The sequence below is a fragment of the Lucilia sericata genome, unplaced genomic scaffold (assembly GCF_015586225.1).
Source record: "Lucilia sericata isolate MDLA Ls3-8-SP2 unplaced genomic scaffold, ASM1558622v1 Contig002714F_arrow, whole genome shotgun sequence".
Classification (NCBI taxonomy): Eukaryota; Metazoa; Arthropoda; class Insecta; order Diptera; family Calliphoridae; genus Lucilia; species Lucilia sericata.
Window position 1 is genome coordinate 20,158 of NW_023996435.1, and position 22,687 is coordinate 42,844.

The 22,687-nt window shown below is 33.5% G+C and overlaps 3 protein-coding genes and 1 pseudogene across 3 annotated transcripts; 3 read left to right on the forward strand and 1 right to left on the reverse strand.

Annotated features, from left to right (window-relative positions):
- Positions 1–2,541: 2,541 nt before the first annotated feature.
- On the forward strand, positions 2,542–6,175 carry LOC119614233 (annotated as a pseudogene).
- Positions 6,176–9,311: 3,136 nt separating this feature from the next.
- On the reverse strand, positions 9,312–14,802 carry LOC119614235 (trissin-like). Its single transcript, XM_037970367.1, has 3 exons — positions 14,600–14,802; positions 9,901–9,994; positions 9,312–9,836 (listed from the first exon to the last, which is right to left on the reverse strand). Exons 1-3 carry the CDS (start codon positions 14,688–14,690, stop codon positions 9,539–9,541), a joined length of 483 nt encoding a protein of 160 aa, XP_037826295.1. The 5' UTR covers positions 14,691–14,802; the 3' UTR covers positions 9,312–9,538.
- Positions 12,119–14,480, forward strand: LOC119614234 (serine protease snake-like). Its single transcript, XM_037970366.1, is given in 5 exon segments — positions 12,119–12,314; positions 12,496–12,681; positions 12,737–12,935; positions 13,818–13,920; positions 13,923–14,480. Coding segments are annotated over 5 exon segments (1,074 nt in total). The 5' UTR covers positions 12,119–12,244; the 3' UTR covers positions 14,439–14,480.
- Positions 14,803–18,142: 3,340 nt separating the features above from the next.
- Positions 18,143–22,684, forward strand: LOC119614232 (activating signal cointegrator 1 complex subunit 3-like; the record flags this gene model as incomplete). The annotated part of the gene is given in 10 exon segments (XM_037970365.1): positions 18,143–18,421; positions 18,480–19,381; positions 19,384–19,849; positions 19,851–20,149; positions 20,208–20,846; positions 20,849–20,905; positions 20,970–21,994; positions 21,997–22,209; positions 22,272–22,542; positions 22,545–22,684. Coding segments are annotated over 10 exon segments (4,152 nt in total), but the record flags the coding sequence as incomplete, so codon positions are not given.
- Between the last annotated feature and the right edge of the window lie 3 nt (positions 22,685–22,687).

The following is a 22,687-nucleotide window of genomic DNA, read 5'->3' on the forward strand; positions in this document are numbered from 1 at the left end:
TTACAGCAAAAAAATGCAAACGTTTAATTAATCAATTAACTAGTTATTTTCAATATTTCGGTTCATTAACTTTTATATAAATAGCAATTGGAAGGGAAACGTTTGATAAGTCTTAATAGTGTTTCATGGATTATTGCAAAATTAAGATTTTACGTACTCACGTGACCCCTCATAAGAACTATTTTCTTGTGTGTAGTCTGTAATCGTAACGTCACTTTGGGATTAAGAAAAAACTAAAGAAAATCAATTGAAATGTGTAAATTTAAATTGATATTCTAAAATAAAACAAATACCAAAGACAACATTAAATAAGTTGTCTAAAATTAAATTTCAAGTGGGGAAAGAAGAAACAATTGACCATAAGCGAGTATAATCCAATTTTTGTTGCCTTTTTGACTGACTGTCTGACAGTCTGTCTTATGCTATTTATTGTAGTGTTTAGTTTATTTTGCTAGTCCCTGACAAGACTAAACACTAGAAACATTTTAAAGAAGAATTTTCACTTGGCCTTGACTTTGATCGTTAAGGAATAATTACTTAAGACAAAAATTTTAAAACACTTAGAGAAAAAAATAGTTTGAAGTAAAATATATACTCAACAATAAAATTGTAATGACTTGTACTTACGCAACAACTTACATTTCAATGCCTACTGCATTACTTAATTACATCTTAGCCTTGACATTTTGTTTTTCAATTCTATTTTTACTAGTCTATAGTCTAGTCTATAGTCTAGTCTATAGTCTAGTCTATAGTCTAGTCTATAGTCTAGTCTATAGTCTAGTCTATAGTCTAGTCTATAGTCTAGTCTATAGTCTAGTCTATAGTCTAGTCTATAGTCTAGTCTATAGTCTAGTCTATAGTCTAGTCTATAGTCTAGTCTATAGTCTAGTCTATAGTCTAGTCTATAGTTTAGTCTATAGTCTAGTCTATAGTCTAGTCTATAGTCTAGTCTATAGTCTAGTCTATAGTCTAGTCTATAGTCTAGTCTATAGTCTAGTCTATAGTCTAGTCTATAGTCTAGTCTATAGTCTAGTCTATAGTCTAGTCTATAGTCTAGTCTATAGTCTAGTCTATAGTCTAGTCTATAGTCTAGTCTATAGTCTAGTCTATAGTCTATAGTTTCCAATATGATCCGACCTCTGTTGTTAGTTGATCTACTTCCCCTTGCAGTAGACCACGCATTAAAATCTCCGGCGATAATTTTCGGGTTATGGGTTTCCGCATCTCTTTTCAGTCGAGCTAACATTTGTTCGAAATTTTCTATTGATGCGCTAGGTGGGGCATAACAGCTATATATGTAGATGCTTCCTATTTTGGCTCTTACAAATCCTTCCTCCAGTTGTTTTTGGGTGTTCTCAATCGCACGTTTTCCACATGTCCATATCGCTGCTTTACTAGATTTATCCTTAGCCCAGACACTTGTTTGTTGGTTTTTGTGTTGTTCGCATATAATGGCGACATCAACACCAGTTTCGCAGATAGTCTGCGAAAGCAGGTCCTGTGCCGCAAGACAATGGTTGAGATTAAGTTGGATAAATCTCATCTGCGCCTTTTTTCCAGTGCTTCCTTGAAAACTGGACATCTTACGCTACCTGCGGTGTGGTTGGTATCACCCCTTTGCATTTGTTTGCGGAGCATACATTCTGGATCATTTGTGCAATGCTTCGCTATGTGGCCACTTATTCCGCACCTTCTACACAGTTTAGATCTGTCTTGCGGGTTTTTATAATACTTGGCTATGTGTCCATACTCCAAGCATTTATAGCATTGTCGTATGTTCACCCTTTCTCTTATGCGACAAACGACCCATCCTATCTTCACCTTTCCAATTTGTAGGACTTGGTCGGATATTTCCGATGGAAGGGTTATTGTTGCCGTCTGAATGCCACCATAGGCTTTCCTCAAGCTCTTAATATCATCTAATTCCATTTCGGATACGCCTAGTTGAGAAAAAAGGCATTCATAATCTCCTCCTTGTTGAGATCTTATCGATATCCCTACATTCTATAATTGTCTCCTGCCTTCCAGCCATAATCTCGGCTTTTCATTTGTATTTTTTTATTTTATCAGGTTTGGTGACTAAGGATATACGAAGTTGTCAACCTTCTAACTACCCCTCTCTAGAGGGTACCCCTGTGGACTTCATCAAGCTTTTGTTGATGACTATAGTTTAGTTTATAGTCTAGTCTATTGTCTGGTCAATAGTCTAGTCTATTAAAAGCTTCTTTCTCACTTCTAAGCTTAGAATTGAGCGCAAAACTAGTCCTTAACAGACCTAAGCAGCAACCTTAACAATTTCTTTCAAGTGTATTTACGTATATAATTTAAAATTTCTTAAACTTTTAGTCATAATCCCACACACTTGTTTTCCTAAATTAACCACCGATAAAACAATAGAAAAACAATTGTAAAACATGTTTAAATTTTAACTGTCTTTCTAATTGGATTAAAATAATTAGTAGAAACTTGAACAAATACTTAACACAAAATTTTGTATATAAAAGGAATATTTCTTACAAATCAAACATAACAGTTTGACGGCTTTCTGTCGGTTTATTAACGAACGGAAAGGAATAGCGGTAAAAAATAATATTCGAAGGAAAACAGTTCAAAATTTCAAACGAAAGTGTAGCAATTAACAAAATATTAAAGCTCAAATTATGGGAACAATATAAACTCAAAGGACTCAACGTACAGTTTTATTATTCCAAAACCTTCAACTGCTAACGGTTCCAATTAAATCTACAAAATGGCTACATTCAATCCTCCCTCGTTCGCTTACCTACGTGGTGGCCGTAATGTTAGTTTGGCCGAAAGTGTACCGGCTGATATTATACATATGGTGGATCCCTACTGGTATCAATGGCCACCCATGGAACCTATATGGTTTGGCATAATCGGTTTCATCATCACCGTCCTGGGCATTATGTCGTTGAGTGGCAATTTTATTGTCATCTATATTTTTACATCCGCCAAATCGTTGCGTACCCCCTCCAATATGTTTGTAGTGAATTTGGCATTTTCCGATTTCATGATGATGTTCACCATGTTCCCGCCCGTCGTGCTCAATGGTTCTATGGCACCTGGATTATGGGCCCATTCTGGTGCGAACTGTACGGTTTATTTGGTTCGCTCTTCGGTTGTGTTTCGATTTGGTCAATGACTTTGATTGCTTACGATCGTTATTGTGTTATTGTTAAGGGTTTAGCGCGTAAACCTTTGACTATAACAGCGGCCGTTATACGTTTGATGTTTATTTGGAGTGTTTGTCTGATATGGGCTATTTTCCCTATGGTCGGTTGGAATCGTTATGTACCCGAGGGTAATATGACAGCATGTGGTACAGATTATTTTGCCAAAGATTGGTATAATCGTTCGTATATTATTGTCTATTCTGTGTGGGTGTATTTTACACCATTGATGACGATTATCTTTTCGTATTATCATATTATGAAGGTAATTAAGTTGAAATTTTATCATTTTTAGAGTATTTCGGAAAAAACATATTTCAAAAATGCACCTTTTAAGCGTTCACTTGCAATATTTTGCGAAAAATTAGCGATTACTAAAGAATCAATAAAAAAAAGTGACGTTATAGTGTTTCTTTAATAAAATTAGTTAATCATCTGAAAGTTCAAGATCTAACAGAAGTTAAAACTTTATTTTAAAATCGAGAGTTTGTACTTTCAGATGACATAACAAATAATGGACAAATATAATATTTGAATATATGTTTAAATAGAGGAACAACCGATCTGTATGTTGACATCTAAAGTTTTCGTCTAATCTACTAACTAGTCATTCAGATACTCGACACTGCTCCAACCACCCTATATTTACAAGTAGGAGATAAGGAGGGAAGTTGGAAAGAAGGTTAGGGATTTGATAAATTGAGTAGGAATAGGGCAGTTTTTAACCACAGATTGTAAAATGAACACGAAAGATTTCTGTCATTTATTATAAAATGTATCGTATAGGTCTTTCATCACTCAATCTTGCATCGAAGTTCTTGAATTCCAAACTAATTCCAATTTCCCGGGAAACTAAAAGGTGCAGAAGTAGCAAGAAAACTTCTAAAATAAGTAAGATTATTTTCTAAAGGCGCTAGGGTCATATATGGCCTGATCATTACGAAAATCGTTAGTATCATTTAGTCTTATATAATTCTAGAACATGTAACATAAGTATGAGTTCAAAAACTCTATTCGGGGATTACATTTAAATGGAAGCTAGGTGAAATAATGGACCGATTTTCAACAATCGTCTTCCTTGGGTCAAGGGAAGATTGTGTGTCAAAATTTCATCAAATTATCTTGAAAATTTCGACCTGTACCGTGCACATAATGTTTATATGGACACACAGAGTGCTTTACGTGAACACCTGCCTTGGCGGCCTTGTTTCATGGTGGTCTTTTTCATCCTTTTGTACATGGCTGAGCCGGTCCATGTACAAGCACTTTGCTGAAGAACTCGAGCTGTCTAATCTCTTGCCTTAGTAGCCCCGTTGCGGAATGACAGGCAGCATGAGATCAATCCCAATGCAAACCCCGACAAGGAAAAAGCAATCACTGGTTTAAAGTCAATAGAAGGGGCGACTACCCGAACATCATGTGAAATCAATCTTCCGGTATACCGGAAGGTGACCACCCTTATGATGTCATGAAAGATTGCATTATTTAAAATGCAATCCCCATCAACTTATGACCCATTCCAGTGCATTCCTTAAACCTCTTAAAGCCCGTGCAACCACCACAACACACCTAGAGACGTATTTGGTAGTCCAAAATATCCAGCCAATAAATCAGGATCCCTCAGTATGTCAGATAATGTGACAAAGGATGTAGAAATTCCCAAATTCAATTCGAGCCCAATATTGCCCCGGCAAGTTGAGTGGTGGACCTCAACTATAAGTCGCGTGCAACAGGCCACCAGTATTATATGGTACTCTGGTTAGACCCCATATCAAATCATTCCAAGGAAAGGCCAAGGATACATTTAATCATCACCAGTTTATAGTCCCGGCAGACTAGAGGTATTGATAGCACCTCTTTTTTCCCGGGATATTGCAACACCAAGGTGGAGATTTCACCAAGGTAACATGCCACCGAGGGGATACGTAGACAGACGGACATAGCTTCGAATCGAATCTGAAAGGGATTCTGAGCAGATGTTTGTACTTTAAGGTGGAACAGGACCAATATTTTTAGCCGTTATAACCAAACTGACGAACGCACCACTGTGGTGTAGGGTATAAATACCAAGACTTCCGCATTGCTCATTTAAAAAAAAGTGTCCTTTCTACTTTGTACTCCTATGTATTTTCAATATCATAAGCGTCTTAAAAATACAATTTGCTTAATTTTCTTTTAACAACTTTTTAAAATTCCTTAATTAACTTAAAACACTACTTTTTCGAAAATCCATTACACACTTATCAGATGCAAGGCATGTATAACGCTCTTAATAAAATCTACAAAAAAAATCATTCAACAAAATATCAAAATACCTTTACATACTTAAACAGATCATTTTTAAAGCAAATTTATTTTAAAATCTTCACCCCACTCTGACAGGCTGTCCGAGTACATGAGCAGGCGATGCGTGAACAGGCGAAAAAAATGAATGTTGCATCGCTGCGCAACAGCGAGGCGGATAAGGGTAAATCGGTGGAAATAAAACTGGCTAAAGTGGCACTTGTTACAATATCATTATGGTTTCTGGCCTGGACACCATATACGATTTATAAACTATGCCGGCATATTTGAATCGATGGCCTTGTCACCGCTCAGCACCATCTGTGGTTCGGTGTTTGCCAAAGCCAATTCAGTCTGCAATCCCATTGTCTACGGTTTGAGGTGAGTTGTGCTCAAAATAATATTTATACCTTTTTTCTTTATGGTCTTTATAATATCTTTTTTAGTCATCCCAAATACAAACAAGTCTTAAAAGAGAAAATACCCTGTTTGGCTTGTGGCAAAGATGATACAGCTTCTGATTCCCGAACACAAGCTACCACTGAAATTAGTGAATCGGCAGCGTAGATTTTTGAAAATTCTGATATGAAATTTATTTTGTTTTTTTTTCCTTTTTGTGTTTTCTTAAAATTAATGACATTAATGACAATTTTGGCGCGTTAAAAGGACTTAATGATTTTGGTATATATATTTATTTAAAGTTAATTTTAAGTAGTTTTTAGTTTGTAAAAAAACAAGAGAAACAATTTCCTATGGATTCAACGAAGTGATCTTAAGCTGTGTTTTATGGTAAAACTCTTTAAGCGTTTAAGAATGGTAAAGAAAAAAAATCACAAAAAATGTACAAAAAAAATAAATTTTTTTAAATGTTAACTATACTTATAAAAATCTAGCAAAAAAACAACAAAAAGTTGCAAATTATAAAAAATCCAAAAAAAAAAAGAAAAGAAATAATAAAGAACACAAAGCAATTGATACAAAATCAAATTTTAGTTAAAGATTTTATTGGTAGCAACTAATTTATAAACGTTTTAGGATTTTAAATTTTATATCAAAGTCTAGTTGTCCGGTGGGTCGAACCCTATGTGCAGATTAACTGAAAAATAGTGCTTTTCCGATATTTTCCGACGCTGAATCTCATTTATAAGATCCTGTAAGATCATTACTGTTGCATCCGATGTAAAAAGCCATGATATCGGACGAGAACCTGTATCGCAGTAAAAAAGTTGGATGTTTACTAGATTCACTCCAGAAAACTTTCTTTCAAACGTCCAAAATTCTTGGATTAAAGCAATATGTAACTTACCTTAGTTTACTTAAGCAATCAAACTTGAAGCTTTACTTGAAGCTTTATTTGAATGACCTTAATCAAGGCCCTCCAAGTTGATGCGAGTTTGTGATCACATCCTCTCTCTTAGGCTCCTGGTTTCCTGTAGTGGATAATGATGCTGTGGACACAGCCTTTGTTGGTTGCGGTCTCGTTCAGTTGAAGCTTTATTTCGATGACCTTAATACGTGTTGGTGATCACTTTCTCGCTCTTAGGCTTTGACAACTCCTGGTTTCCTGTCGTGGCTAATGATACTGTGAACACTACCTTTGGTATTTCCTAGTCCTTTCCACTTCCAAGGGTTTGATTGTCTTATAATGCTCTGCACACGTTTGATATATCGCTGTTCTTATCACGGTTAATTGTAACATTCCTTTCAATGCCAATTTTAAAGAAATCCCTGAAGGCCCTCTTTTCTATAACCTCATGATCATCACACCCCCGACGAACTCGCTCTCTATGGGTTGATTTTCGATACGGAATTAAAGAATCGTACTCGGCCAAAGATTATCAACTCAAGAACAGCTGTAACCAACAAACGTTTTTTTGCACAGGAAGGAACTAACAGTTCATAATCGAACCGTTACAAAAACAACATAGCATAGAATCGTCACGGAATATTTCTTCGCAATATTTAGTATAAAATGATGGGTATTTTCTTCTTTCAGAAGTCGGTATTTGGCTGACGACGTCAGCTCTTTAATAGATGGACTGACCCCTATTTGCAGGATTTTTAGTGATCTTTTAAAGTCCTATGGGTTAACTTTGACAGTATATATTCGAAGACAGGGGTCTCTTATTCCCAGTGTTTCAACTCTTCGGATTTCAGATACTCTTTGACTTCAGAAAAGATTTAAGAAGAAGAGACAGATAAACACATCACAGTGTCCTTCAGCTTGTCTCAATGTGATCTTTTAGAGCAACTTTTGCAACTTTCCAGATAGCCTTTTTTGGTGACCGTTCATCTCCTTCACCATTGTAACAGTGTTGTTATAATTTGTGAATTCAGAGACGGAACCTTATCCTGTGTCTAAAAGCTGAAGTTTCTTGAAGACCCCTCAGCTACGGATTTTTAACGTTTTCTATATTTTTTTTTTTTTTTTGTTTTGTTCGGGTCCGCAAAGAATACTGTGAGGCGGGTATTCAGCCCTCCTTACACCAACATAGTGGTGATCGTATTATGCGTTTGTAATCATGTTTAGAACATACAAAAATATTGGTCCTACCACTAACCTCAAAGTTATACGATCGACTCAGAATGACTTTCTGAAGAACATAGTGCAATTTTCCAATCACTTATTTCGACGAAATTTAGACTAAACGTGTTCATTTGGCACAAGGGGAAAGCCTATTCTGAAATTGGTCTATTATTTCACCTAGCCCCAGCTGATTTTTGTAATTGATTCTAGACATTGTTTTAAACGTTCATAATTGACTTAAAACTATTTTTTTTTCTACAAAATTCAGCATAACTAAATCAAAACACAATACCTGGATATATGTATGTATATCTCTAGAAAGAGAGTAGATATGACAGAGATTAAAGATTTATTTTTAAAGTCAAAAATCAGAAAATATTTATCTGCCTATTCTTGGTATTCTATTCACAAAATATACAAATGGTAAAATTTAGCCAATTGTGCATAAATTTAAAATATATAACTAACTGGACTTTAATCTAGTCTATAATCTGGAGCGGAGTTTAGTCTATATTTAGCTACAGTCTAGCTAATAATCTGGATTAAAGCCTATTCTATAGAGTGGATTATATTCTACTTTATAGTCTGGTGTACAATTTAGTCTTCAGTCTGGACTATAGTATAGTATATAGTTTGAAATTTAATCTATTGCCTGGTCTATAGTGCGGACTATAGTTAGATAATAGATTAATATGGACTATAATCCAGTCTGTAGTCTGGACTATAGTCGTGTCTATAGTCTGTAAATTGGTCTACAATTTAGTCTATAGCCTGTACCAGAAGAGTCTTTAGTCTAAAATATAGCTAAAGTTTGGACTATAGTCTAGTCTATAGTCTGGGACTATAGACTAGTGAAAAGTCTTAACTACAATCCAGTCTATAGTCTATATTTTAATCTAGTCTATTGTCTGAAGCAGAGCTTAGTCTGTAGTGTGGACTGTAGATTAGTCTATTCTATAGTCTGGACTATAATATAGTCTATAGTCTGGACTATAATAAATAAAGTCCATATTAAAGAATAGTCTATGATCTAAACTATTGTATAATCTACTAATCTGGACTATTTTATATGATCTGGTCTGAACATTTGTTTAAGTCTGAACTATAGTCTCAATTCCATAGACAATTGACAAGATTTTGTCATTGGAAAAAGGACAAAGCCTTGTGAATTTTATTGATTCATTAATAAATCACTAAAATATTTCGATAATAAGACAAACATTTGTTATTATAAAATTCGTTATAATATAGTTCCAGGTTTCATTCAAATCCCAAATAAAACCGCATTATTTGAATGTAGAAAAAAAGAGAGAAAATTAATATTTCAAACATACATTTCTTTGTTACTCTAATAAAATATTTGTACAAAATCTATAATAGTTAATCATTATTAAAATCATTTTCAACATCAGTGTCATATTATAATTGTCGTCAACAGCACTATTATCATCAACGTCATCATCAGCAATATTTTCATAGTCATTATTATCATTCTGATCGCTAAGTTTATTTGCAAATAGTTTATAAATTTCCTTTAATCATAATAGGCCTGTAAATCTTCCAATATAAAGGTGCCATTATGACGTTCTTCATCATTGAAGGGAAATGCTGATCGTGGTATTAATAATTTTTGTTGTTCATGTAAATGCTCATACTGTTGTTGTTGTTGTTTTTGTTGCTGTTGTTGTTGTTGTTTTCTCTCATTACTCAATTCATTTTGTGTGAACATAGCACGTCCTTGCAACATTATAAAATCGATTAAACGTTTATTCGTGATCATTTTCATGGCATTTGGATCGGTACGTTTGCGTAAATAATTAAAACAACAGGTTCTATAAGTTAAATATTAATTATAATTAGTAATTTATCAATTTTGCTTTTAAACGAAATGTTTACCTGAAGTGTTTAGTGCCACAAGCATTGGCGCATTCATTGCCACAGGAATCACAGGGTATGGCAGAGACGCTTAAAAATTGCATTAAAAATATGCCTGAAATAGATAAATAGAAATAGATAAAATTGTGCATTTTTGTATATTTTAAAATCTAAACATAAATAGTTAATGATTGATTAGGTTCCTATATCACCTACACCACTTGAAGTGGGGAGGTATTATACGTTTGTGCTGATGTTTGCAACACACAAAAATATTAGTCCTACACCCAGCTTAAAGTATACTAATCGACTTATTACAATTTTCTGAGTCGATTAGGACATGTCCGTCCTTCGCCCGACCATGTAAACCTTATAGGTAACCGAGGTATAGGTCGCATTTAAAAAATCGATGAAATTTTGTATGTGTTATACTTTTGAAACAAATGCTCAAATGGATGTCAGAGTTGTTCGGGCAAAATACGAATTTTAGTATTTAATTTATATTGGAGATCCTAATAGTTTCCCCGATAAACGATTACATATAATTCATATGAGAGGTACCACGCCCATTAATGCTAGTCCGCCGATTATTTGTCCTAGATATTCATATTGATACAAAAATGGCTCCGAAAAAATAAAGACTCTAACTGTATATTTTCTCAGATATATTAACTAAAGATTTTATGGGAGGTGCCACGCCCACTATATAGCTAGTCCCCATATGTTTATATGTATGTCAAAGTTGTCCATCCATAAAATTTTAGAACTCTAGCTGTTGTAGTTTCTGAGATATGCTACTTTTAATACTTGTTTTGTATGTAGGCGTGGCACGATATAGAGGAAGACACTGAGAAGATTTCAGAAAAATCGGTCGAGCCGTTTAGCAGTCTATAAAGTCCAAACAAACAAACATTCATTTTTATATATATAGATAAAGATTCTCATGGAGAGTGCCAAGCCCCCTATTGCAAGACCGACCATTATTGTTTCAAATATACTCCGAACAAATTTAAAGACTGTAGCTGTTATATTTTCTAAGATTTTCTAATTTAAAATGTTCTTACTGTACCTAGGCCGCCCTTTTTGTCCCCAAATGTTCATATCGATGTCAAAGATAAATTTGAAAACTATAGATGTTGTAGTTTCTGAGATACACGACTCCTCAGTGGCTCCTAGCCTTGAAATTTCCAAATAGATAATATGTAGCCGCTTCCTTAATAATATTAAGGGAGTTCCATACCTCCATTTCTCAAAAAGGGACTTAACTTACAGAAGATAAACTAATTACTTTGATCTGCATAACGCAAACATTATGTTAACTCTTAAGAAGTTCTACAGAAGATATATTATGGTAAGACCATCGGCCGATTTCTTGTCAGAATCCGAAAGAAACACGGATATCTGATAATTAATAGTTTGACTAGAGACTAAATAATGTTGCTAAGTAGTATTTTCAGAACAATGATATGTTATGGATCAGAAAAGTATGACAATCTTTCGATCCATATCGACAATTATGAAATCTAACTTTCTTGAGATTCCGAAATACAAATGTAACTGGACAAAGTTAATTGATAAAATTAAATTCTATAACAATATCATACTTATCTGGGACCACAAATCAGTGACTAAATGCTCACATATGCATTTGGATATTCGAAATTCAAAGCTAGCTATAGCACTGATCGTGCCGATTGATCCAGTTTGACCGTTCAACAATAATCCCGAAATGTCCCAATGGCAGTACTGTCAGTTCTTATTGCCTACAACTTACGACTTAATTGGAAAATTTTCAAATTTGAATTTATACCATTAAAATAGACCGGGTCCGAAAATTTGATTTATCCAAAATCAAGATTTTGGAAAAAGCATTTACATATGTATGTATTAGTGTTTCGCTGTCTTCAATTTTATCTGTTGAAGGGTATATAGGATTCGGCATAGCCATATATAGTAATATTTTTTTTTTGTTTATATTAACTTACGGCGATTTAGAAAAAAATCCCCGCTTAAACAAGAGAAATCTATCTTTCAAGTGAGACTTATAAACAATTCAATAAAAGAGATACTCAGCTAAAAGGTAGTCAACCGACCAACCTATTTATTTAATAACACAAGATCATTTTGAGTGATTCTTTCCCACAGCTAATCATCAGAACGATCTATGAAAAAGCTCTTATATTTAAGCTTATCAGCTAAAATTAAGAACAACAAAACATACAAGAATATAGTAATACTCGTGCATGTGAGCATTAAAGTGGATCTCAAGCGGAACACTGATTGTTTTAATTCAGTATTCAAAAAGATTTCGCTGCAAACAAGTCATTAAAACAATAAAAAAAAAATACATTAGGAACAATTTAAAATGTTTAAAACGTCTATAATATTGTTAATATTTGGTACTTTAATCACCAAACACAGCTTTTTTACAAATGGTAAGAGTTCAACGATTTTTTTGTTTACAATTTTTCAGTTATCAGTTGTTACAAAAATACCTAAATATTTGTTCCGCATTTTTAAGAGAAATTCCAAATAAATGGATTTCCCAAAAAAAAAGTTTAAGGAACCAAGTCTTTATTTCACTAAATCTTTATTTCTTTTTTTTTCCCCGTACAGCTAATGAATGCGCCTTAAATACTGAATGTGTTCATATACGAGATTGCCCACGGGTTTTAAACAATTTTCATTTAATACGCAATAAACCGTATTGTAGTTTAAATCAAAAAGGCACCCACGTCTGTTGTTTGAAACCACCCGAGAAATATACCCAAGAGAAGGATGAAGACATACGATCTGTAAGGGGTAAGTAAGAATGATTTTTATATACTATATTGTTTGTTAATTATTTTAATTTTAGAATGCAAATCGGTTCAACGTTATCGCAAGTCTTGCGAAAAGACTCTGATTGTTAGCGGCCAAAAGGCTGAGGCTCAAGAGTTTCCCTTCATGGCTTTACTTTTCTATAAACATGAAGACACAGTGAATTATTTATGCGGTGGAACTTTGATTAGTAACAAATATGTGTTGACAGCAGCTCATTGCTTTTTTGTTTATAGGTGAGTGTTTTTGGTCCTAAGACCAATTATGGGCTCTTCTTCTCTTTGTCCTTATATGGTTACTTTTTATTGAACTACACTATGGACAAGAGTATAGTCTAGACTATAGATTAGACTATAGACTAGACTATAGACTAGACTATAGACTAGACTATAGACTAGACTATAGACTAGACTATAGACTAGACTATAGACTAGACTATAGACTAGACTATAGACTAGACTATAAACTAGACTATAGACTAGACTATAGACTAGACTATAGACTAGACTATAGACTAGACTATAGACTAAACTATAGACTATACTATAGATTATACTATAGAAGATACTATAGACTAGATTATAGACTAGACTATAGATTAGACTATAGACTCTACTAGACTATATACTAGACTATAGACTAGACTATGGACTAGACTATAGACTAGACTATAGTCTAGACTATAGTCTAGACTATAGACTACACTTTATACTAGACTATAGAATATACTTTAGACTAGACTATTGGTTAGACTATAGACTAAACTATTGACTAGACTAGACTAGTCTAGACTATACTATAGACTAGACTAGACTAGTCTAGACTATACTATAGACTAGACTATAGACTAAACTATAAATTAAACTATAGACTATAGATTATACTATAGATGATACTATAGACTAGACTATAGACTACACTATAGATTATACTATAGAAGATACTATAGGGTAGACTATAGACTCTACTAGACTATAGACTAGACTTTATATTAGACTATAGACTAGACTTTATACTAGACTATAGACTAGACTATAGACTAGACTATTGTCTAGACTATAGACTAGACTATAATTAAATTAACTTAACTTAACAGCTCTTTATTTCTCTATCAACAGCCCTCCCAATTGGGTACGTCTTGGTGAATTGGATTATTCAACCACCACCGATGATGCCTCACCTATCGATTATGAAATTAAGAATATCATTACTCATCCTCAATACTTTACCACCGACATACAAGAAAATATAATGACATAGCACTGGTGGAACTTGTGAAAGAAGTCCAATTCAATGACTATATAATGCCCGCCTGTCTACCCCTGGTCGATGGTCGGGATTTTCAAGAATATCTAGCCGCTGGTTGGGGCAGACCCAATGATACCACTCTCGAAATGTCACCACATTTACTAAAAGTAAAATTGGATCGTTTCGACGATGACACCTGCATTAGTAAAGTGGAACAGACGGAAGAATTGAAATATGGTGTCAACAAACGAACACAAATGTGTGCGGGTTCGTTTACAGATAAGCGTGATACTTGTATGGGAGACTCGGGTGGTCCCTTGTTTGTCGATCATCCCGATTATAAGTGTTTGTTTTTGGTTTTGGGTATAACTTCATTTTCGCATGGCGGTTGCGGTAATGTGGGCCATCCAGCGGTTTATACAAGAATTCAATTATATTTAGATTGGATTGAGCAAATCGTATGGAAGGAAGCCGCTAAATTGTCTAAATAGTTATTTATTTTAAATAAATAATAAAAATTAATTATTCTCAAATGTAGTTTTATTAAAAAAAAGCAACACGCAATTTTTCTATCATAACTTTAATTAATTTCCATGTTAATTAAACACTTTATAATTTTGTATTTTTTTTAATTTTTTTTTTTTCAACTTACACAATATAAACATATGAAATTGCATTTTATAATACATTTTATCCTTTACTTTATGTTCTTTTGTAAATTTTTTCTTTAATTGTAAACTCATTAATTTCTCAATTTTGTTTTCTTTTTATTTCAAAATAAACCAACGAATATAATCCAAATCAGAGTCACCGATTCCGTAGTAAAACGTATGTTATCTTTTAAGATTTCCAAACCGAAAGACCAACATATGAGCGTAACAGCTTTTTATATCCTTCTGTTGGAAATCCTTTTTGCCGTGTCAATCAAGACGACGAAGAAAAGTTCAAAGAATTTATTGAAGCATTAAAATTTGTCCATTAAAAAGAGAAAAGAAATGACGTGTTGCTATCATTAACACTTGCATAGAATTTTTAATATTTTAAGTTTTTTCTTACTTTTTTTGTTTGTATGTACTTATACAAGTACATAGTATTGCACCCTTTACATTTTTATACCCTCCATCATGGTGTCATTCCGTTTGTAATTTCTACAATATAATTTTCTGATCGTATATTATATACATATATAACGAGTTTTTATAGTCTATTAGCCATGTCCGTCTGTCTATCCATCTGTCTGTCCATATCTATGTTGAAATCGGTTTTCAGAAGACCCCAGATCCCAGACATGCTTTCGAGAAGGTCACAATTTAAAATCAACAAAATCGGTCCACAAATAACGGTGATATATTCAAAATTCCGAAAAAATCCATAAAAATATTACGTTTTTTTCTCATTTTTAATTATTATAATAACAACAAGGCTTAACATGGTGGAAGAGTATTAGATATATTAAAAATGTTTAAAATAGGTCCATTATTTACCCTAGCCCCCTATGCAACCGTACCCTCCGAATATTGGTCTTAAGCTGATAATTATGTTAAAAGTTTTAATATCTCTAAATAAATTGTCACAACGATAATGATCAGGCCTAGTTTGACCTTAAACCGCATACAAAAGCTTTTTCAGAAAATGACTTGAAATTCAATAATTCACTAATAAACCCTTCATAAACTTTACTGTAAACGTAAATCCCTCTACCAATATTTATAAGAATATGCCTATATTTACCCTTGCTCCCGTATAACCCCACTCTAAGAAGATCACTTTTTTGACAACAACTTAAATGCTATATCTATCTATCTATCTATCTATCTATCTATCTATCTATCTATCTATCTATCTATCTATCTCTATCTATCTATCTATCTATCTATCTATCTATCTATCTATCTATCTATCTATCTATCTATCTATCTATCTATCTATCTATCTATCTATCTATCTATCTATCTATCTATCTATCTATCTATCTATCTATCTATTTATCTATCTATCTATCTATCTATCTATCTATCTATCTATCTATCTATCTATCTATCTATCTATCTATCTATCTATCTATCTATCTATCTATCTTTCTATCTATCTATCTATCTATCTATCTATCTATCTATCTATCTATCTATCTATCTATCTATCTATCTATCTATCTATCTATCTATCTATCTATCTATCTATCTATCTATCTATCTATCTATCTATCTATCTATCTATCTATCTATCTATCTATCTATCTATCTATCTATCTATCTATCTATCTATCTATCTATCTATCTATCTATATCTATCTATCTATCTATCTATCTATCTATCTATCTATCTATCTATCTATCTATCTATCTATCTCTCTATCTTTCTATCTATCTATCTATCTATCTATCTATCTATCTATCTATCTATCTATCTATATATCTATATATCTATCTATCTATCTATCTATCTATCTATCTATCTATCTATCTATCTATCTATCTATCTATCTATCTATCTATCTATCTATCTATCTATCTATCTATCTATCTATCTATCTATCTATCTATCTATCTATCTATCTATCTATCTATCTATCTATCTATCTATCTATCTATCTATCTATCTATCTATCTATCTATCTATCTATCTATCTATCTATCTATCTATCTATCTATCTATCTATCTATCTATCTATCTTCTATCTATCTATCTATCTATCTATCTATCTATCTATCTATCTATCTATCTATCTATCTATCTATCTATCTATGTATCTATCTATCTATCTATCTATCTATCTATCTATCTATCTATCTATCTATCTATCTATCTATCTATCTATTTATTTATCTATCTATCTATCTATCTATCTATCTATCTATCTATCTATCTATCTATTTATCTATCTATATATATCTATATATCTATCTATCTATCTTATCTATCTCTATCTATCTATCTATCTATCTATCTATCTATCTATCTATCTATCTATCTATCTATCTATCTATCTATCTATCTATCTATCTATCTATCTATCTATCTATCTATCTATCTATCTATCTATCTATCTATCTATCTATCTTCTGTAGTGCATTCAAAAATTCTACCCAACTTCACCAAGTCATTGTATTAAATATTATTTGTTTTGTCTTCTATAAATTTATATGTAAATATTTTACATAATATTACGAATTGGTCAATTATTTTGTATCTTACTAGTTTAGATGAATGTACATAAATCTGGTTGGTTGGACTTTATGAATGATAACGAAATTTCTACGTTTAACATGAACTTGTATTATAAGAATGTAAATGCATTTATTAAAAATTTAAGTCACATGTTGCTCTTTTATCCTTTTTTCTTACTTTCATAAATGTGTTTACAAAAGGATATTTAATATTGTGTCTGCAACAGGTATTCAAATGAGATTTTATGGAAATTATTAGGTTTACTTTGAAGTTGTTTTTTATGTGATTAATTTTATATTATAAAGTTTAAACTAATTTTAGATAAAATTAACACCTTTTTATTTGGGAAACATATTGAAAATATTTGTTTTAAAATAGCACAAAAGAAAATCTTAGTTAGTTAAATAATAACTTTTTTAAAATTATTGCGGAATCGTAATAGTCTAAGAAAATCGATTTGCCGCGGAAATGAATATACAACATATAGCCCAGAAAAATCAGTCGAAACAAAATTTTAATATAGATTATAGTCCAATTTTATAAAGGATTTAACTCTTAATTTCGGTCACAATTCAATCTTTGATTGGATTACAATTGCTTTATCCCATTTTGGGGTTATATGTATGTATGTATGTATGTATGTATGTATTGGATACATTTCATATTAACTTTCTGTGTGGCTACAACTTCCTGTATAAGGGTATATTATGATTGGACAATTCTCTCTGCACCAACGTTGGATAACCTGGCAACTTATGTGTTTTTAACCTCCGACTACATTTAAGACTAAAAAAAATTTTAAACATTTTATTATGAATTGATTTAATTTCTTAAATTTATTATAATTTTGATAATTTCATTATACTTGATATAAGCAATTTTTTTTTTTATTTTATACTTTAAAAAATTATTTTAAATGTAACGTCAACCTTTTTAAATTACATGAAGGCAAATCAACCGCTGTATTCACACAGCTGACATTTTGCCACGCATATGGTGTCATCAATTCACTGTGAATATTGTGAAATTAAACAGCTGATCAATTCAACAAAATTTCATACGGCTTTTTGAGCTTTTTATGGGAAATATAGCAGAAAAACGAAATAAATTCATTAAAATAAATATATTTCATAAAAGTGCAAGTGTTTTAACATCAAGCCACTAAAATGGCTGAACGTTTTAAGGACTTACCACGTTTCAGTGGATCTTTAAGAGCCAATACCGATTTGGAGGCCAAATTACCAGTGATAAATGACAAAGAAGAATTGGATGAATTGAGACAGGAGAGAAATACTTTTCTCAAAATGTAAGCTAATCCAAGGGGAATAACCTAAGTTACTTGAATAATTTTTGTAATATTTTAGAAAAACAGAAGAACAACAGACCATCCATGAAGTGCTGCAGCATATGCCGGCCGATAGAAGAGACCAGATAAAAATACATTTTCAGAAATTACGAAATCTGGTACAAGAATGCATGGGTTACGATGAACAGCCACAGGTGGTTGAACATGCCGCCCTCTTTCTTTTCTGGCTGATGTTGGAACAAAAAGTTATAATGGTGGCCACCACCATGCGTGTACGTTCCATATTTGGCACTATATTTGGTAATAAATTAGCTATAATCCATCAGACAGTATGGTCCATAAGAGAATTAATGGAAGACTATGAAGTGGAGGATTTAAAAGAATGGAACAAAGGAATGGGCAAGAAATCGAAAAATCAAAAACTTTGGGGAGATCATATAAAAGTTAAATTTAAGCAAGTTTCGGAGGAAGAAATAGGTAATCTTTTAGATTTGGCTCCTACTACCATTAGTAAAAATGCCACTTCTTTGGGTTTTTCCATGCAATGGAACCAAGAAGCTGCCACCTCTAGCAATAAAACGAAATATCACAAAGTGGTGGATACATTTATAGAAATGTCACAAAAAGATGAACATGCCCATTTGATAAACAGCCTAACAGAATTGTTGAATTCCAAAAAGTCCAATAACGAATTACAAAATGATCTTATAGAGTTATTGGGTTTTGAACATTTCGATTTAGTGCAGGAAGTTTTAAATGAACGCACAAAAATTGGCAACCAATTGCAAGAATTAGAACAAAAAGAAAAACGCTCTAAACGCAGCAAACAATTGCAACAGAAACAAATGAAAAATGGCGCAGCAGGCGCAACAGAACACAGACCAACTGTGGCGCATCAAGTGCTGGTGCAATCAGCCCTGGAGAAGGAGCTAACTAAACAACAGCGTAAAGAGGAAAAAAAATGCAGCGTTTAATGCAGTCGATAGGACGCAATGAAAAAGACGAAGATGAGGTGGCCCAAGTAATAAATCCCATGCAATTGCGCTTGCAACAACAGCGTAAGCTACTCGAACATGCCCAACATCAGCCTATTCTAAAATGCAACCAACAATTAAAAGAGTTCCGTTCTACACTTGCTGCTCCGCAACGTTATCCTTATGTTTTCGATAGTCAATTGGAAGCTAAACAACATGCTGGTTTTATAGGCGGTAATCGTATATCTCTGCCGGAAACAGCAGAACGTATAGATTGCAAACAATATGAGGAGGTGAAAATTCCTGCCACTGAACCACCACCTTTATCGGTGGGTAATAATCGCATTAACATAGCCGATTTAGATGATATAGGCAAAATAGCTTTTGCAAATTGTAAACAACTTAATCGTATACAATCTGTGGTCTATCCGGTGGCCTATCATAGCAATGAAAATGTTGGTGTGTGCACCTACCGGTGCGGGTAAAACTAATGTGGCCATGTTGACTATTGTACATACCATACGTTCACATTTAGAGAATGGCCTGATAAATCGTGATCAATTTAAAATTGTCTATATTGCTCCCATGAAAGCCTTAGCCTCTGAAATGGTGGATAACTTTTCGAAACGTTTGAAGGAGTTAAATATTGTGGTTAAAGAACTGACTGGTGATATGCAGTTGTCAAAGGCGGAAATGACACAGACACAGATATTGGTAACTACTCCAGAGAAATGGGATGTGGTGACAAGAAAGGGTGGGTATAATAAAAGAAAACGTAATTAATTACGAATAATTTCCAAAACTTTTTTCAGGTGCTGGTGATGTGGCCTTAATAAGTTTAGTGAAACTACTCATTATCGATGAAGTACATTTATTGCATGGTGAACGTGGTCCCGTTGTAGAGGCACTAGTAGCTCGTACTCTGCGTCTGGTAGAATCTTCTCAAAGTATGATTCGTATTGTTGGTCTCTCTGCTACACTGCCCAATTACATAGATGTTTCGAATTTCCTAAGAGTCAATCCTATGAAAGGTCTTTTCTACTTTGATGCCCGCTTTAGACCAGTACCACTTGACACGGTTTTTATAGGAGTAAAATCTGTAAAACCTTTACAACAATTAGCCGATATGGATCAAGTTTGTTATCAGAAATGTGTAGAGCAAGTACAGTTGGGTCATCAGGTCATGGTGTTTGTACATGCTCGTAATGCTACCGTACGTACGGCCAGTACTTTAAGAGAATTGGCTCAACAGAACAATACCAGTGCTCTCTTTTTACCCGATACCAATAATAGTAATTATGGTTTGGCCTTAAGGGCCATACAAAAATCGAGAAACAAACAATTGGTGGAATTGTTTTCGGCTGGTTTTGCTATGCATCATGCGGGTATGTTGAGAACCGATAGGCAGCTGGTGGAGAAATACTTTTCCGAGGGTCATGTTAAAGTTTTAGTTTTACCGCCACCTTGGCTTGGGGTGTCAATTTGCCTGCTCATGCTGTTATCATAAAGGGTAAGAGCAACATTAATTTATATTTAAGTTTTCTTTTAAAAATATTATTCTTTTGTTTTTCAAGGTACTGATATTTATGATTCCAAACATGGTTCATTTGTTGATTTGGGCATATTGGATGTTTTACAAATTTTCGGTCGTGCTGGTCGTCCTCAATTCGACAAAAGTGGGGTGGGTACTATTATAACCACCTACGATAAACTGAATCACTATCTCTCCCTACTCACCAATCAATTTCCTATTGAATCTAATTTTGTACAATTTTTGGCGGATAATCTTAATGCTGAAATTGCTTTGGGCACCATTTCCAATGTTGAAGAGGCAGTCGAATGGCTTAGTTATACTTATCTATTTGTACGCATGCGCATAAATCCTCATGTTTATGGCATAGAATATGCCGAGGTATTGCAAGATCCTCAATTGGAGGCGAAAAGACAAGCTTTAATAGTGGGTGCTGCCATGAGTCTGGACAAGGCTCGTATGATACGTTTCAATCAGAGAACTTTGGATTTCAATGTTACCGATTTGGGTAGAACTGCTTCTCATTTCTATATAAAATACGATACTGTGGAAATATTCAATGATTTACTTAAGCCTTTTATGAATGAATCGGAAATCTTTGCCATGATTTCACAGGCACAAGAATTCCAACAGCTAAAAGTACGGGATGATGAACTGGAGGAATTGGATGAATTGCGTCACAATTATTGTAAAGTTAAAGCTTTTGGCGGAGCTGAGAATGTTTGCGGTAAAGTTAATATTTTAATGCAAACTTTCCTCTCCCATGGCTATGTCAAATCCTTCTCTCTGGTCTCCGACATGTCTTATATTGTACAAAATATAGCCCGTATAGCCAGAGCCTTATTTTCCATAGTACTACGCAATAATAATGCTATACTATCGGGTCGTATGTTGCAAATTTGTAAAATGTTTGAACGTCAACAGTGGGACTTTGAAACTCCTATGCGACAATTTGGTAATATTAATGCTGAAACTATAGATAAACTTGAAAGTAGAGGCATTAGTTTATATACACTAAGAGAAATGGAACAAAATGAATTAAAAGAAATTTTACGAAATGCTCGTTACGCGCTGAGAATGTATTGAGAGCAGCTAAAGAATTGCCCATGTTGGAAATTGAGGCCACTTTACAACCCATTACACGTACAGTGTTGAGAATTAAAATAGATATATGGCCAAATTTCAATTGGAATGATCGTGTGCATGGTAAAGTGAGTGAAAGTTTTTGGCTGTGGATTGAGGATCCCGAAACTAATTTTATTTATCATTCAGAATTGTTTCAGGTAAGTGGAAATCTTTAAACCATTTAAAATATATTTTCTAAAAAGAGTTCTTTACGTCACAGGCTACACGCAAATTTGTGTTTAGTGGTAAACCGCAACAACTTGTGATGACCATACCGCTTAAGGAACCTTTACCACCCCAATACTATATACGTGTAGCTAGTGATATATGGCTGGGTAGCAATAACTGGATACCACTTACCTTTAAACATCTTGTATTGCCCGAACATCATCCACCACTAACGGAACTATTACCTTTACATCCTATACCCGTTACTTGTCTAAAAAATCCTCTCTACGAATCACTATACCCTTTCTCTCATTTCAATCCCATACAACACAAATCTTCCATTGTCTCTATCATACCGACAACAATGTTCTGCTGGGTGCTCCAACCGGTTCGGGTAAAACTATTGTGGCGGAAATTGCCATATTTAGAGCATTCAATAAAACCCCTAAAGCCAAAGTGGTATATATA